At 47.1% G+C, this 12,250-nt stretch overlaps 1 protein-coding gene across 4 annotated transcripts in view; it reads right to left on the bottom strand.

Moving 5' to 3' along the window:
• OLFML2B (olfactomedin like 2B) overlaps nt 1–9,463 on the bottom strand; it is a 47,628-nt gene extending 38,165 nt beyond the window's left edge. For 3 of the 4 annotated variants that reach the window (XM_040230015.1, XM_040230017.1, XM_040230018.1), the window contains exons 1-3: nt 8,777–9,462; nt 6,078–6,341; nt 3,218–3,325 (exon numbers count right to left, since the gene is read on the bottom strand). In XM_040230015.1, the coding sequence (XP_040085949.1) occupies nt 3,218–3,325; nt 6,078–6,341; nt 8,777–8,950 (546 nt within the window). In that variant the 5' untranslated portion in view covers nt 8,951–9,462. Of the gene's footprint in view, nt 1–3,217; nt 3,326–6,077; nt 6,342–8,776 lie in introns of all 4 variants that reach the window. The other variant, XM_040230016.1, reaches the window with a different exon arrangement.
• Between the last annotated feature and the right edge of the window lie 2,787 nt (nt 9,464–12,250).

Here is a 12,250-nt window from a genome sequence, read left to right as displayed (position 1 = left end):
TGCATGAAATGTTCCCTTGGCATCTCTAATTTCCTTGAAGAGATCCCTAGTCTTTCCCATTCTATTGTTTTCCTCTATTTCTTTGCTTTATAGCTGAGGACGGCTTTCTTATCTCTCCTTGCTATTCTTTGGAACTTGGCATTCAAATGGGTATATCTTTCCTTTTCCTCTTAGCTTTTCGGTACCCTTCTTTTCACAGCTATTCCTAAGGCCTCCTCAGACAGCCATTTTGCTTTTTTGCATCTCTTTTTCTTGGGGATGGTCTTGATCCCTGTCTCCTGTACAATGTCATGAACCTCCGTCCTTAGTCCATCAGGTGCTCTATCAGATCTAATCCCTTGAAATCTATTTCTTACTTCCACTGTATAATCATAAGGGATTTGATTTAGGTCATATCTGAATGGTCTAGTGGTTTTCCCTTCTTTCTCAATTTAAGTCTGAATTTGGTAATAAGAAGTTCATGATCTGAGCCACAGTCAGCTCCCAACCTTGTTTTTGCTGACTGTATAGAGCTTCTCCATCTTTGGCTGCAAAGAATATAATCAATCTGATTTCGGTGTTGGCCATCTAGTGATGTCCATGTGTAGAGTCTTCTCTTGTGTTGTTGGAAGAGGGTGTTTGCTATGACCAGTGTGTTCTCTTGGCAGAACTCTATTAGCCTTTGCCCTGCTTCCTTCTGTACTCCAAGGCCAAATCTGCCTGTTACTCCAGATGTTTCTTGATTTCCTACTTTTGCATTCCAGTCCCCTATAATGAAAAGGACATCTTTTTTGGGTGTTAGTTCTAAAAGGTCTTGTAGGTCTTCAGAGAACCATTCAAATCAGCTTCTTCAGCATTACTGGTTGGGCCATAGACCTTGGATTACCGTGATATGGTATGGTTTGCCTTGGAAATGAACAGAGATTATTCTGTTGTTTCAGAGACTGCATCCAAGCACTGCATTTTGGACTCTTCTTACACATGGATTTGTCAATGCTACACTCTCGATTCGTCCCACTTTCTCCTTCTCCCATGTGTTCACAAGTCTGTCCTTTACATCTGTGTCTCTATCCCTGCCCTGCAAATAGGTTGATCTGTACCATTTTTCTATATTCCATATATATGCATTAATATAGAATATTTGTTTTTCTCTTTCTGGTTTATTTCACTCTGTATAATAGGCTCTAGTTTCATCCACCTCATTAGAACTGACTCAAATTTGTTTATTTTTTTGGCTGAGTAATTTTGGAAAAGATTCTGATGCTGGGAGGGATTGGGGGCAGGGGGAGAAGGGGACGACAGAGGATGAGATGGCTGGATGGCCTCACTGACTCGATGGACGTGAGTGTGAGGGAGTTGGTGATGGACAGGGAGGCCTGGCGTGCTGCGATTCATGGGGTCGCAAAGAGTCGGACATGACTGAGCGACTGAACTGAACTGAAATATTCCCTTGTATATACGTACCACAATTTCTTTATCCATTCATCTATCAATGGACTTTGAGGTTGCTTCCATGTCCTGACTATTGTAAATGTTCAATAGAAATGAACATTGGGATACATGTGTCTTTTTGAATTATGGTTTTCTCAGGGTACATGCCCAGTAGTGGGCTTGCTGGGTCATATGGTAGTGTTATTCCTAGGTTTTTAGGGAATCTCCATATTGTTCTCCACAGTGGCTGTATCAGTTTACATTCCAATCAACGGTGCAGGAGGGTTCCCTTTTCTCCACATTCTCTCCAGCATTTATTGTTTGTAGATTTTTCTGATGATGGTCATTCTGTCGGGTATGAGGAGATACCTCATTGTAGTTTTGATTTGCATTTCTCTAATAATCAGTGATTTGAGCATCTTTTCATGTGGTGTTGGCCATCTGTATGTGGTGTTCTCTTTCTGGGAACATTTTAGGAGTGTAAGGAGTGTGCTGAAATCAATCTTTGAAACCATAACGTTTCATCATCCTTGTCCCAGTTCCCCTGGCAAAGCAACAGAGGGATATTTGCCCCTACTCTCTCATTGGTCATAACCTGAGTACTTTGTTTCTTTAACCATTTCAAAGTATTTATGAAATGGTTAGTTCAACTTTATCCCCTCAGGAAACACACAAAGTAGGCAGTGGACCTTTCCCACTTCACAGATGGGAAAAGTGAGATATGGCTGCGTGGGAATGGCAAACAAAGAGTAATTCACTGTGCTGACTCCTGGTCCAGTGGCTCTTTTTGCCCCCCTGAAGAGCCTTACATACACCTTCTTACTTACATCTGCTATCTCAACTAATCACCCATCGGGGAACCTCAGCTTCTCCATGAGAGACCCCCCAAAGCCCACTTTTTCATGAGGAATAATAATATATTTACAGTCATCTCATTATTAAATTTACCTTACGTTAACATTCTAAAAATTAAATAGTTTTCTACTTGAAGTACCGGCTCTTTGAGCCGCTGCCTCAAGAATTCATTCAAGAACTGGATGCCAGTCAATAAACTTCTCATCCACCAGGCTGAACGATGATCATTCCTTTTCTGATAATTATATAATTGCTTATTTACATGTTGAAGCATTACAACAACAAATCAGTGTCAACATTACTGTTTACGACTTCAATCTCCCATCAGCTGTGAAAACCATAGCTCCAGCTGTGCATCTCTTTCGAACTCAGTCATACAAATGCATCTCTGTCTATGGACGTTACATTTCTAGTCTACTTTTCCTGGAGGTGAGCAGCCTGAATGGTTTCCAATAAGGGGTATTATTTATTAGTAAACACTTTATGTCTTTTTTTAATAAAATGGATTTGAGATGGATTACTGCCCCTCCTCTCTGACACACACAGAGACATGCACCAGAATAGTTTCTTTAAGAAAGGAAATTAATAACTATATACCCAGAAGAGAGATGACTCCACCTTAAAATATGAAGTAAGATGCTTATTGTACTTTTTACATTTTATTCAGCTCCGAGTTCCCTCGAAGTCAAGGGGAAAGTAGATACACATTGTTTAGTGGTTCTTATATATGGAAAAAGGAAGGTATTTACATTTATATTTCACTACTTGTTTTTATCACCAACAATTTGGCATGATTTTGGATGAGTGTTTTATGTATATTCATTTTCTTTCCAAAGAATAATGAGTTAAATATAACCAGAGTACATGCTTTCTGAAAAAAGGCTTTGGTTGACTTTAACACACCTTGAGGTTTGATCAAGAGAAAGATATAGAAATCTAGAATCTTCCTTACCTCCTCCAGCTTGTCCACTCGCCCCACCAGTTTAGTAGTAACTGAATGCAGCTTCAGGAGATCCAAGCCGTAGAAAGCTCCTTCCAACATGTCTATAATGGTGGAGAGCTACGAAACAAGGGCAGGCATCAGTCCAAGGCTGGTGCAGATAGACCGAGAGGGAGACGTCTCCGTGTCGGAGGCTGGACAGAGACTCCACTAGCCAGGAATTGCGAGGCAGCCCTCAGAAACTGGTGCTTATGCGGGCGGATAGGGAGATTCAATGGTGTAGGTGTGTTCTGTCTACGAGTATATGGTTAAGAAGATAGAAACCTACAAGTCAGCTGAGGTCTGAATAGCTTCACCAAACTGTTTGTACTTCCTTTATTAAGTCTATCAGTTGGATGCATGTCTGTCTTTCCCACTAGACTGTGAGCCCCTTGAAAGCAGTGCAATATCATCTTCATCCTTGATTCCCCATGACACCCTGGCCCATAACAAGTGATATATAAACACTCAACAAAGTGGCTTATTAACATCCGTGCCTTGAGGATATGCTTCTGAAATACTTCCATGCAATGTCTGCTGAAGTCCCTGGAAGACACCAGCAAGCTTTACCTTAGCACTAAAAGCAAAGCTGCCCCTGGGAGGTAAAAGAGACCCAGTGGCCCACCTTTAAGGTGGCAAGTTGTCATGGGTACCCAGCTTTCTCAATTTTTTTCGACACTGTCCTCCCTGCCAGTACAGAGCCAGTGGGAGAAAGGTGGCCGAGGGGCTGGTGACATCCAGGTCATGCAAAGTTTAGGCACAGGAAGCACGAGAGATGCTTAAAGTGAGCCTCCCTGCCAAGGACTATCCCTGGGAGAGTCTGCTGGACATACGTGTGCCCCACAGCCTTTCTATCAGATAAGAACTCTGTGTGTGAAGCGCTCATGTTTCAAAGATCTCCTTCCTCTCCATCAGAGGAAGATAACTGAAGCCTCGGTGAGAGCCACGGAGAGGCAGCCAGTGAGTATGCACTGTGATGATTCTCTGATTCCTAAAATGTTGCCTGCTCTTGTTTCAGAACCCCCCAAGAGTCCAATCCTATAACTGAGTGATTGTGCCTTTGGTTCAGAAATTGTTTCACAGCAGAGCTGCAGCTCTGAGTGACATGGCTGAATTCTGGGACACTCATTTTACTGGTAAACCCTGCTGCTGCTGCTGCTGCTGCTGCTAAGTCGTTTCAGTCATGTCCGACCCTGTGCGACCCTATAGATGGGAGTCTCCAGGCAAGAACACTGGAGTGGGTTGCCATTTCCTTCTCCAATGCATGAAAGGGAAAAGTGAAAGTGAAGTCGCTCAGTCGCGTCCGACTCTTAGGGACCCCATGGACTGCAGCCTACCAGGCTCCTCCGTCCATGGGATTTTCCAGGCAAGAGTACTAGAGTGGGGTGAAACCCAACTCTGCTTAAAGGAATATCAGTGACGACCAGTTACCAAGTATGCGCCAGCTTCTGGCATAGGAGTAGCACTTTACATGGTCATTCATTATTGGAATGTGTCTATCGAGCCCCAACTATATGTCAGTCATTGTGCCAAGTAGTCAATAGCTGTCATCTCATCTATTCTCAAAACCCTCAGAGATAGATGTTATTCTTCCTACTTTTTAATTCAAGGAGACTGAGGTCAGGCCAGTTGAATAACTTGTATATCACCATGCAGCAAGCACTAGCAATGATTTGAACCTAAGTCTGACTCTAAATCAAGCTTATCCCATGAGCCCACACTACAGATGAGGGGAAGGTGGGGATCAGATGAAGGCCTCAGCTGACCTATGCAGCTGCCCCAGATAGGGCCTGAGTTTCCCCACCCTGTGGTCCAGGATTATAGGATTCCAATTATGAGTATAGTTGCTTTACAATGTTGTGTTAGTTTCCACTGTACAGCAAAGTGAATCAACCATACATGTACATATTATTGCTGTTGTTCAGTTGCTAAGTCATGTCAGATATTCATATATCTTCTCCTTTTTGGATTTACTTTCCATTCAGATCACCCATTTGTGTCTGACTCTTTGCGACCCCATGGACTATAGCCTGCCAGGCTCCTCTGTCCATGGAATTCTCCAGGCAAGAATACTGGAGTGGGTTGCCATGCCCTCCTCCAGGGAATCTTCCCGACTCAGGGACTGAACTTGGGTCACTTGCACTGCAGGCAGATTCTTTACCATCTAAGCCACTAGGGAAGCCCTTCAGGTCACCAGAGAATTAAGTAGAGTTCCCTGTGCTATATAGTATATTCTCATTAGTTATATATTTTATATACAGTATCAATAGTATATATGTGCCAATCCCAATCTCCCAATTCCTCCCACCTCCATCTTTCCCCTTGGTATCTATACACTTGTTCTCTAGGTCTGTGTCTATAGGATTGCAGTTTGCTGACTGGACCTAGGGTAGGCCCCAGGCCTCTTCTTCCCTGGGTCACCCAGCTCCTGCACTGAGGACTAAAGGCTCACTGCTCTCTGTGTGTCTCTGGGGTGCCTGCTGTGCTGACAGTAAATCATGGCAGTAACTTCCCTGGAGAAGAACGCTGAGTTCTTTTGGCCAGCTGGGTCTGGCAGCTGCTCCCAGGCCCGGCCTCCTTGGCTCCAAAAGAGAGGGAGGCATACTTTGCTCTAGGCATCACCCTCAGACATTAGAGTTGCAAATGACCAGTCTGTCAGTTCATCAGCTCCGGATCCACACACAACACTCTACGGCCCAGAGCCTGACCTCCTTTAAAGGCTAAAACCGGGCCCACGTACTCCAAGGCCTTGATCCCCAGCAAAAGCCCATGTCAGACTCATGGGTCCCGAAGGCACCCTCTCACCCAGGCCTCACCCTCCACCAGGTCCTACCTTCAAGTCCCGGCTGTCTGCCTCCCGAAGCTTCTGGAGCCTGAAGTCTCCCTCGCAGGGATTGAGGGCGGACGGAGGTGCAACGCAGGCACACTTGCAGGAGGAGCCCGAGGTGATGGTCTCCACCGTGTAGAAGTCTTCCTTCCGGGAGGTCCCCGCGTTGACCCGCTGGCAGGCATCTCGGCCCAGGGGTCGTACTACACACTTGCACTGGCAGTCCGAGCCCTCAGACACGGCCTTGACTTTGTCATAGTCTCCCAGCAACTAGACAAAGACAGAGAGACCAGGTTGGGGCTGTGCAAACACCAGCATCCGTCAGGATCCTGAAAAAGGCTCTACATTCACTTTGTCAGATGTGGTGCTGGCCAGAGATCTCCGATAACTCCGGTGGGGAGTTGAAGGGGTCATCGCAACACAATTTGCTGACTCTAGCATTTCCTGGAAGGCGCTCTGAGTTCAGCTCTCTTTACTTATTTTGGAAAGGAGTGCATTTCTCAGGGAGCCTTAGTCTTTTATCACTTAAAAGAAAAAAACAAATAAGCTCCATCATTCTTCCAACAGTACTTGCCTTAGCTAGAATCCAGATTTAGACTGAACAGGGAAAGGAGAAAGGATTGACGGAGGGATTGGAAAGCTGACATTCCAATTTCAAGACTACTGGCTTCTGTTCCCCTTCATTCATTCTCCATTTATTGAGTGCCACCTTGGGACTAAGCTTGGTGCTATGAGACGTAAAGCAATGAATGGGCCAGAGAGCCTGATCTCAAGAGCTTACTGTGCAAGAGGTCTATAAGTTACGATCACACCAAGCAGGGAGCGGTAAGTACCCCGGATGTGGGAGTCCAGTGGGTGCTCCAACAGAATGCCACAGAGCGTAGCTTCTAGAAGGAAGTGGTATCTGATGTGGCCTCAAAGGATGAGTTAGATTTGGAAAAAAGAAACTGGGAGGAGAGAGACAGATGCAGATGTCAGTAGGTTTACTCAGCCCAACGGTTCATTTGGCTCCTAGAATAGCTTCTGCACCCAAACCCCAGGCCAAAGCCAGGAAAGCAAACTGGCAGCACTTGCTGCCTCCACAGCGCTAAACATTTCCTTCTGAGTGCTCGCCCAGGCAGGAAAACACACAATGGCAGGCTAGCTGGAACCACAATCCTAGGCACTTGCTGGGGACAAGGCTCCTCCCCAGCTCCTCTGCAAGACATCCTACATCCCCAAGGTCATGGCTCCCTCTGTGGGCACAGGGAACGGTTTCCTTCCTTTGACTAATGACCCTGGCAGGCAAGCTCTGGGCTTGTTGGAGTGGATATGTTCCTGGGATGCAGTTGGGGGAAAGAAGTCTTGTAATGTTTTTCTTGCAAAGGTTGGGTTTCTTCTAATACTAATATTTGTGTTAGGACTGTTGTCAAAGGCGGAATGGATCAGTGGAAGAAGAGTTGTAGTTCAAGGTGACTTAAGTGGCCGGTCTTTATGGGCCGATGGAAAATCATAGCTGTCTGCTCTCTGAAACTCTGCTTAGATTCCTATATAGCCCTACTCAGAGACTCTGGGTGAATTCCTTCCTTTCAGGAGGCTCAAGTTTCAGGAAAGTTTTTGTTGATGGTCCTCCAGAGCCCCAGTGTGATGGATTTTTAAGTCTTTTTGATTTAGAGGTCAGTGCAAGGTTATGGATGAGTATAGGGCATATATTAGCATAATTCTTAAAGGAAGGGTGAGGTGACTATCTGATAAATGCCAAAGTGGAGCCGATCATTCTTTCTACAGGAAGGAGTCAAGGACCCCAGTCCAAGGGCTTAGTAGAGGCAGAGGCAGCACTATGGAGATCCTTTTTCAGCCATCCCTCCTCCTTAGGATTAAGGTGACACCCACCATACAATCATCAGGCCGGTCCTGGAAAGCATGCAATAAACAGTCTAGAGAGAACTGTTTTTTCCTGTCATGAGATCAGGGCTGCAGATGGTCAGAGGACCTGGGTCTGCCCATCTCTAGGGCTCTTTACCGTTTCAAGCCTTATGGTCCTTATCTATAGAGCGGGAGTAAGCACGCTTGAGGATTGAGGCAAATTAAACAAGTGAAAGCTCTTTGTAAAAGGAAGTGTTACAGATCCTGTCCCTACCCGCTGTCACTCCCCGCTCCGACACCATCTGCCAGACCTGAGTGGGTCTGCATTTCCATCTTATCTCCCCAGTGTGAGGGGGGCACTTATCATCAGTGCCTCGGTTTGGGGCTCACCTCATGTTCCTCACACTTGTTGCGGCTCTCTTTCCTCCCTGGAGGTCTCACTCAGTGTCATGAAGTATCTCCCCATGGGTTACACCATCTGCCTTCGGTCCAACATACCCGCCTGTTTTCACATTCCAGTTCTGACAAACAGCCACACAGACAAGAGATGGCCATACTTTCCACAACCCTTGAACCAAAAGGTTTTGATATTTTTTCTTTCTTCTCAGGGAGTTGTGATGTGTCTCCCCTTCCTTCTCCTCTCCTTTTTCCTGATTCTGTAACCTTGAAAGACCCTATGACTTTGAGAGGAGGACCCATGTTTCTTCAGTTAAGAAAATGTTCTGATAAATGAAAAGCAAAAGCCCTCCCCTTCGGCAATGGAGGGACAACCAGCTGCCTCTGAACGCTTCAGCGAGGACCGTCTTAAGGCTCTTGGCATCACTGGGGCAAAAGGAGTGGGCATGGGACTCGCAGCCTACCTGAGATAAAACGTTCTCCTGGTTGTCTGCTTCGTTTTGCAGAGTCTCATCCTCTGTGGGTGCCACCGTCTGCACATCTGGGGGCTCGGTCGTCCCGGTCAGGGGAGAGCTGTACCCCCAGCCCAGAGTCGTAACCAGAGCGAAGCAGAAAACTAGCAGCAAAGACTTGGCCATGAGAAAGGCGACAAGAGGGAGCTCGGCCCCTTGGAAGAATGGCTGGGGTGCGGTGCGGAGGGGGCGGGGGGAGCGGGTATCTCAGCAAGGAGAGAGGCGACAGGGTGTCTTGGCTGGAGCCCCCGAGTGACTGCTCTAGAGCTGGGTGCGGCCGGGCAGGGCAGGAATGTGCGCCCCAGAGACCCTGGTCATCTCCTTCCCGACGCGATCAGCCGGTAGACAGTGGGGCGCAGGGCAGAAGGAGGTGACAGGAAGGTGGAGGTGGCAAGGCGAGCGCGCCGTCCTCTGGAGAGGGCTCAGGTGGAAGGAGCGGGTCCGGGCGGATGCGAGCGGGGCGGTGCGCGCCGGGCCGGGCGGCGGGGAGCCTGGGGGCGCACCCGGGCCCTGTGGGAGTGCGGGGCCGGCAGCGGCGGCGGCGGCGAGGGCTGCTGGGCCAGGGCGCCGCGCAGCGCTGGCGCGGAGGGAGGGCGGAGCCTCTATTGTGCCGGGCCGCGGGGATGCAGCCAGTTACCGCGCGGAGGAGGGGGAGGACCGGGAAGCGCCCTGGGCTCGGGCGGCGGGGCGACCAGCCGACCCCGCCCCCGAGTCGACCTCAGCTGCTGCTCACGCCCTCCAGGGGTGACGTCGGAAGGGCGCCTCTTTCATCTGACCGCAAAGGGGAGAGAAGGTGCCCTGAGCGGGTCCTTGAAGTTCGGGGATCCCTTGTGCCCATTCTCTCCGAGAGGAGCGAGATTCCTGTGGGTTGGCAGGTAGGCACCAAGAGCTCTCTCCAAGCGAGAGCCAGTATAGATGGATCCTCAGCACCCCCCTCTTATTGCACCCGGAGGACCGAAGGAACATTTGCTCTTGGATGTTTCTTTTCCCTGACGACTCTGGAAAGACACTTGGCAGCTTTGAACTTAGCGCCACTGGTCGTTTGCTTGCCTGCCACAGCTTTAGAACCTGGTAATACCTCCACCCAGAGGATAGCTATTGAACTCCCTGCAGGAGTGTCCTCAGTTCAGTTCAGCCGCTCAGTCCTGTCCGACTTATTGCGACCCCATGAACCGCACACGCCAGGCCTCCCTGTCCATCACCAATTCCCGGAATCTACCCAAACTCATGTCCATTAGGTCGGTGATGCCATCCAACCATCTCATCCTCTGTCGTCCCCTTCTCCTCCCGCCCTCAATCGTTCCCAGCATCGGGGTCTTTTCAAATGAGTCAGCTCTTCGTATCAGGTGGCCAAAGTATTGGAGTTTCAGCTTCAACATCAGTCAATGAACACCCGGGACTGGTCTCCTTCAGAATGGACTGGTTGGATCTCCTTGCAGTCCAAGGGACTCTCAAGAGTCTTCTCCAACACCACAGTTCAAAAGCATCAATTCTTCGGTGCTCAGCTTTCTTCACAGTCCAACTCTCACATCCATACATGACTACTGGAAAAACCATAGCTAAGTTGTGTAATTATTAAAGACAAAGAGAGTAGTTTTTTCACTAAATCTCTGACAGTCTGTGGGTGGGCCGGGGAGGGGGAGAGCGGGCAGCTGCTTTCGGAGACGCAGTTGATTGTCCACGGGGACAACTCTTACTGTCTTCATGGTTTGGGACAATTGTCAGGATCTCTGTCACTAGAAGATCTCTTAGAAGATGTCCACCTTCAACAGTGTGCAACTGTGTTACAGTATCCCTTAATTAGGTTCCGTTTTATAAACCAACAGTGACGATTAGTAGTGTCTGAATTAAAGGAGGCACTGCACCTTCTGAGACAACTGTGGAAATGCAAAACAGAGCCAGACCCCTTAGAAGATGTGAAAAGTGTCACGCATCTTTGGGAAATTCAAACACCGTGCCTTTTATAGTAAGGGAAAAGGATCCTCATAATCTAAATAATAAACTATGAGATTTCAGCTCATATATAGATGATAGTTGACAGAAGCCCAGAGTTTTGCCAAGAGAATGCACTGGTCATAGCAAGCATCATCTTCTAACAGCACAAGAGAAGACTCTGCACATGGACATCACCAGATGTTCAAGCAGGATTTAGAAAAGGCAGAGGAACCAGGGATCAAATTGCCAATGTCCAAACATCCAATGAATCATAGAAAAAGCAAAAGATTTCCAGAAAAACAACTACTTCTGCTTCATTGACTATGCCAAAGCCTTTGACTGTGTGGATCACAACAAAGTGTGGAAAATTCTTAAAGAGATGGGCCTACCACACCACCTGACCTGCCTCCTTAGAAATCCAAATGCAGGTCAAGAAGCAATAGTTAAAACCACACATAGAACAATGGACTGGTTCCAAATTGGGTAAGGAGCACGTCAAGGCTGTACACTGTCACCCTGCTTATTTAACTTATATGCAGAGTACATCATGAGAAATGCTGGGCTGGATGAAGCACAAGCTGGAATCAAGATTGCCAGGAGAAATATCAATAACCTCAGATATGCAAATGACATCACCTTTTGGCAGAAACAGAAGAGGAACTAAAGAGCCTTTTGATGAAAGTGAAAGAGGAGAGTGAGAAAGCTGGCTTAAAACTCAAAATTCAAAAAACAAAGATCATGGCATCCGGTCCCTTTAATCACTTCATGCCAAATAGATGGGGAAACAATGGAAATAGTGACATGGGCTCCAAAATTACTGCAGATGGTGACTGCAGACATGAAATTAAAAGGTGCTTGCTCCTTGGAAGAAGAGCTGTAACCAACCTAGACAGCATATTAAAAAGCAGAGACATTACTTTGCTGACAAAGATGCATCTAGTCAAAACTATGGTTTTTCCCATAGTCATATATGGATGTGCGAGTTGAACCAGAAAGAAAGCTGAGCGCTGAAGAACTGATGCTTTTGAACTGTGGTGTTGGAGGAGACTCTTAAGAGTCCCTTGGACTTCAAGGAAATCAAACCAGTCAATCCTAAAGGAAATAAGGTCTGATGCTGAAGCTGAAGCTCCTTGGCAGTGTGATGTGAAGAACTGACTAGCTGGAAAAGCCCCTAATGCTGGGAAAGATTAAAAGCAGGAGAAGGGGATGACAGAGGATGAGATGGTTGGATGGCATCATTGACTCGATGCACATGAGTCTGAGCAGGCTCCAGGTGAACAGGGAAGCCTGGTGTGCTGCAATCCATGGGGTTGCAAAGAGTTGGACACGACTAAGTGACTGAACTAAACTGAACTGAATAGGTTATAAAGACTTCAGAGTATTAATATAACTTAACAGTTTTTTAAAACCCAGTTTATGGGCAAAAATTCAAGATTCTAGTTAGCTGGACTTGTGGAAATATCACACAGAGAATATTAGAGCTATCAAATC

This window comes from Oryx dammah, unplaced genomic scaffold (assembly GCF_014754425.2).
Source record: "Oryx dammah isolate SB20612 unplaced genomic scaffold, SCBI_Odam_1.1 HiC_scaffold_28, whole genome shotgun sequence".
NCBI classification, from domain to species: Eukaryota; Metazoa; Chordata; class Mammalia; order Artiodactyla; family Bovidae; genus Oryx; species Oryx dammah.
This window is presented reverse-complemented; position numbering and strand designations above follow the sequence as displayed.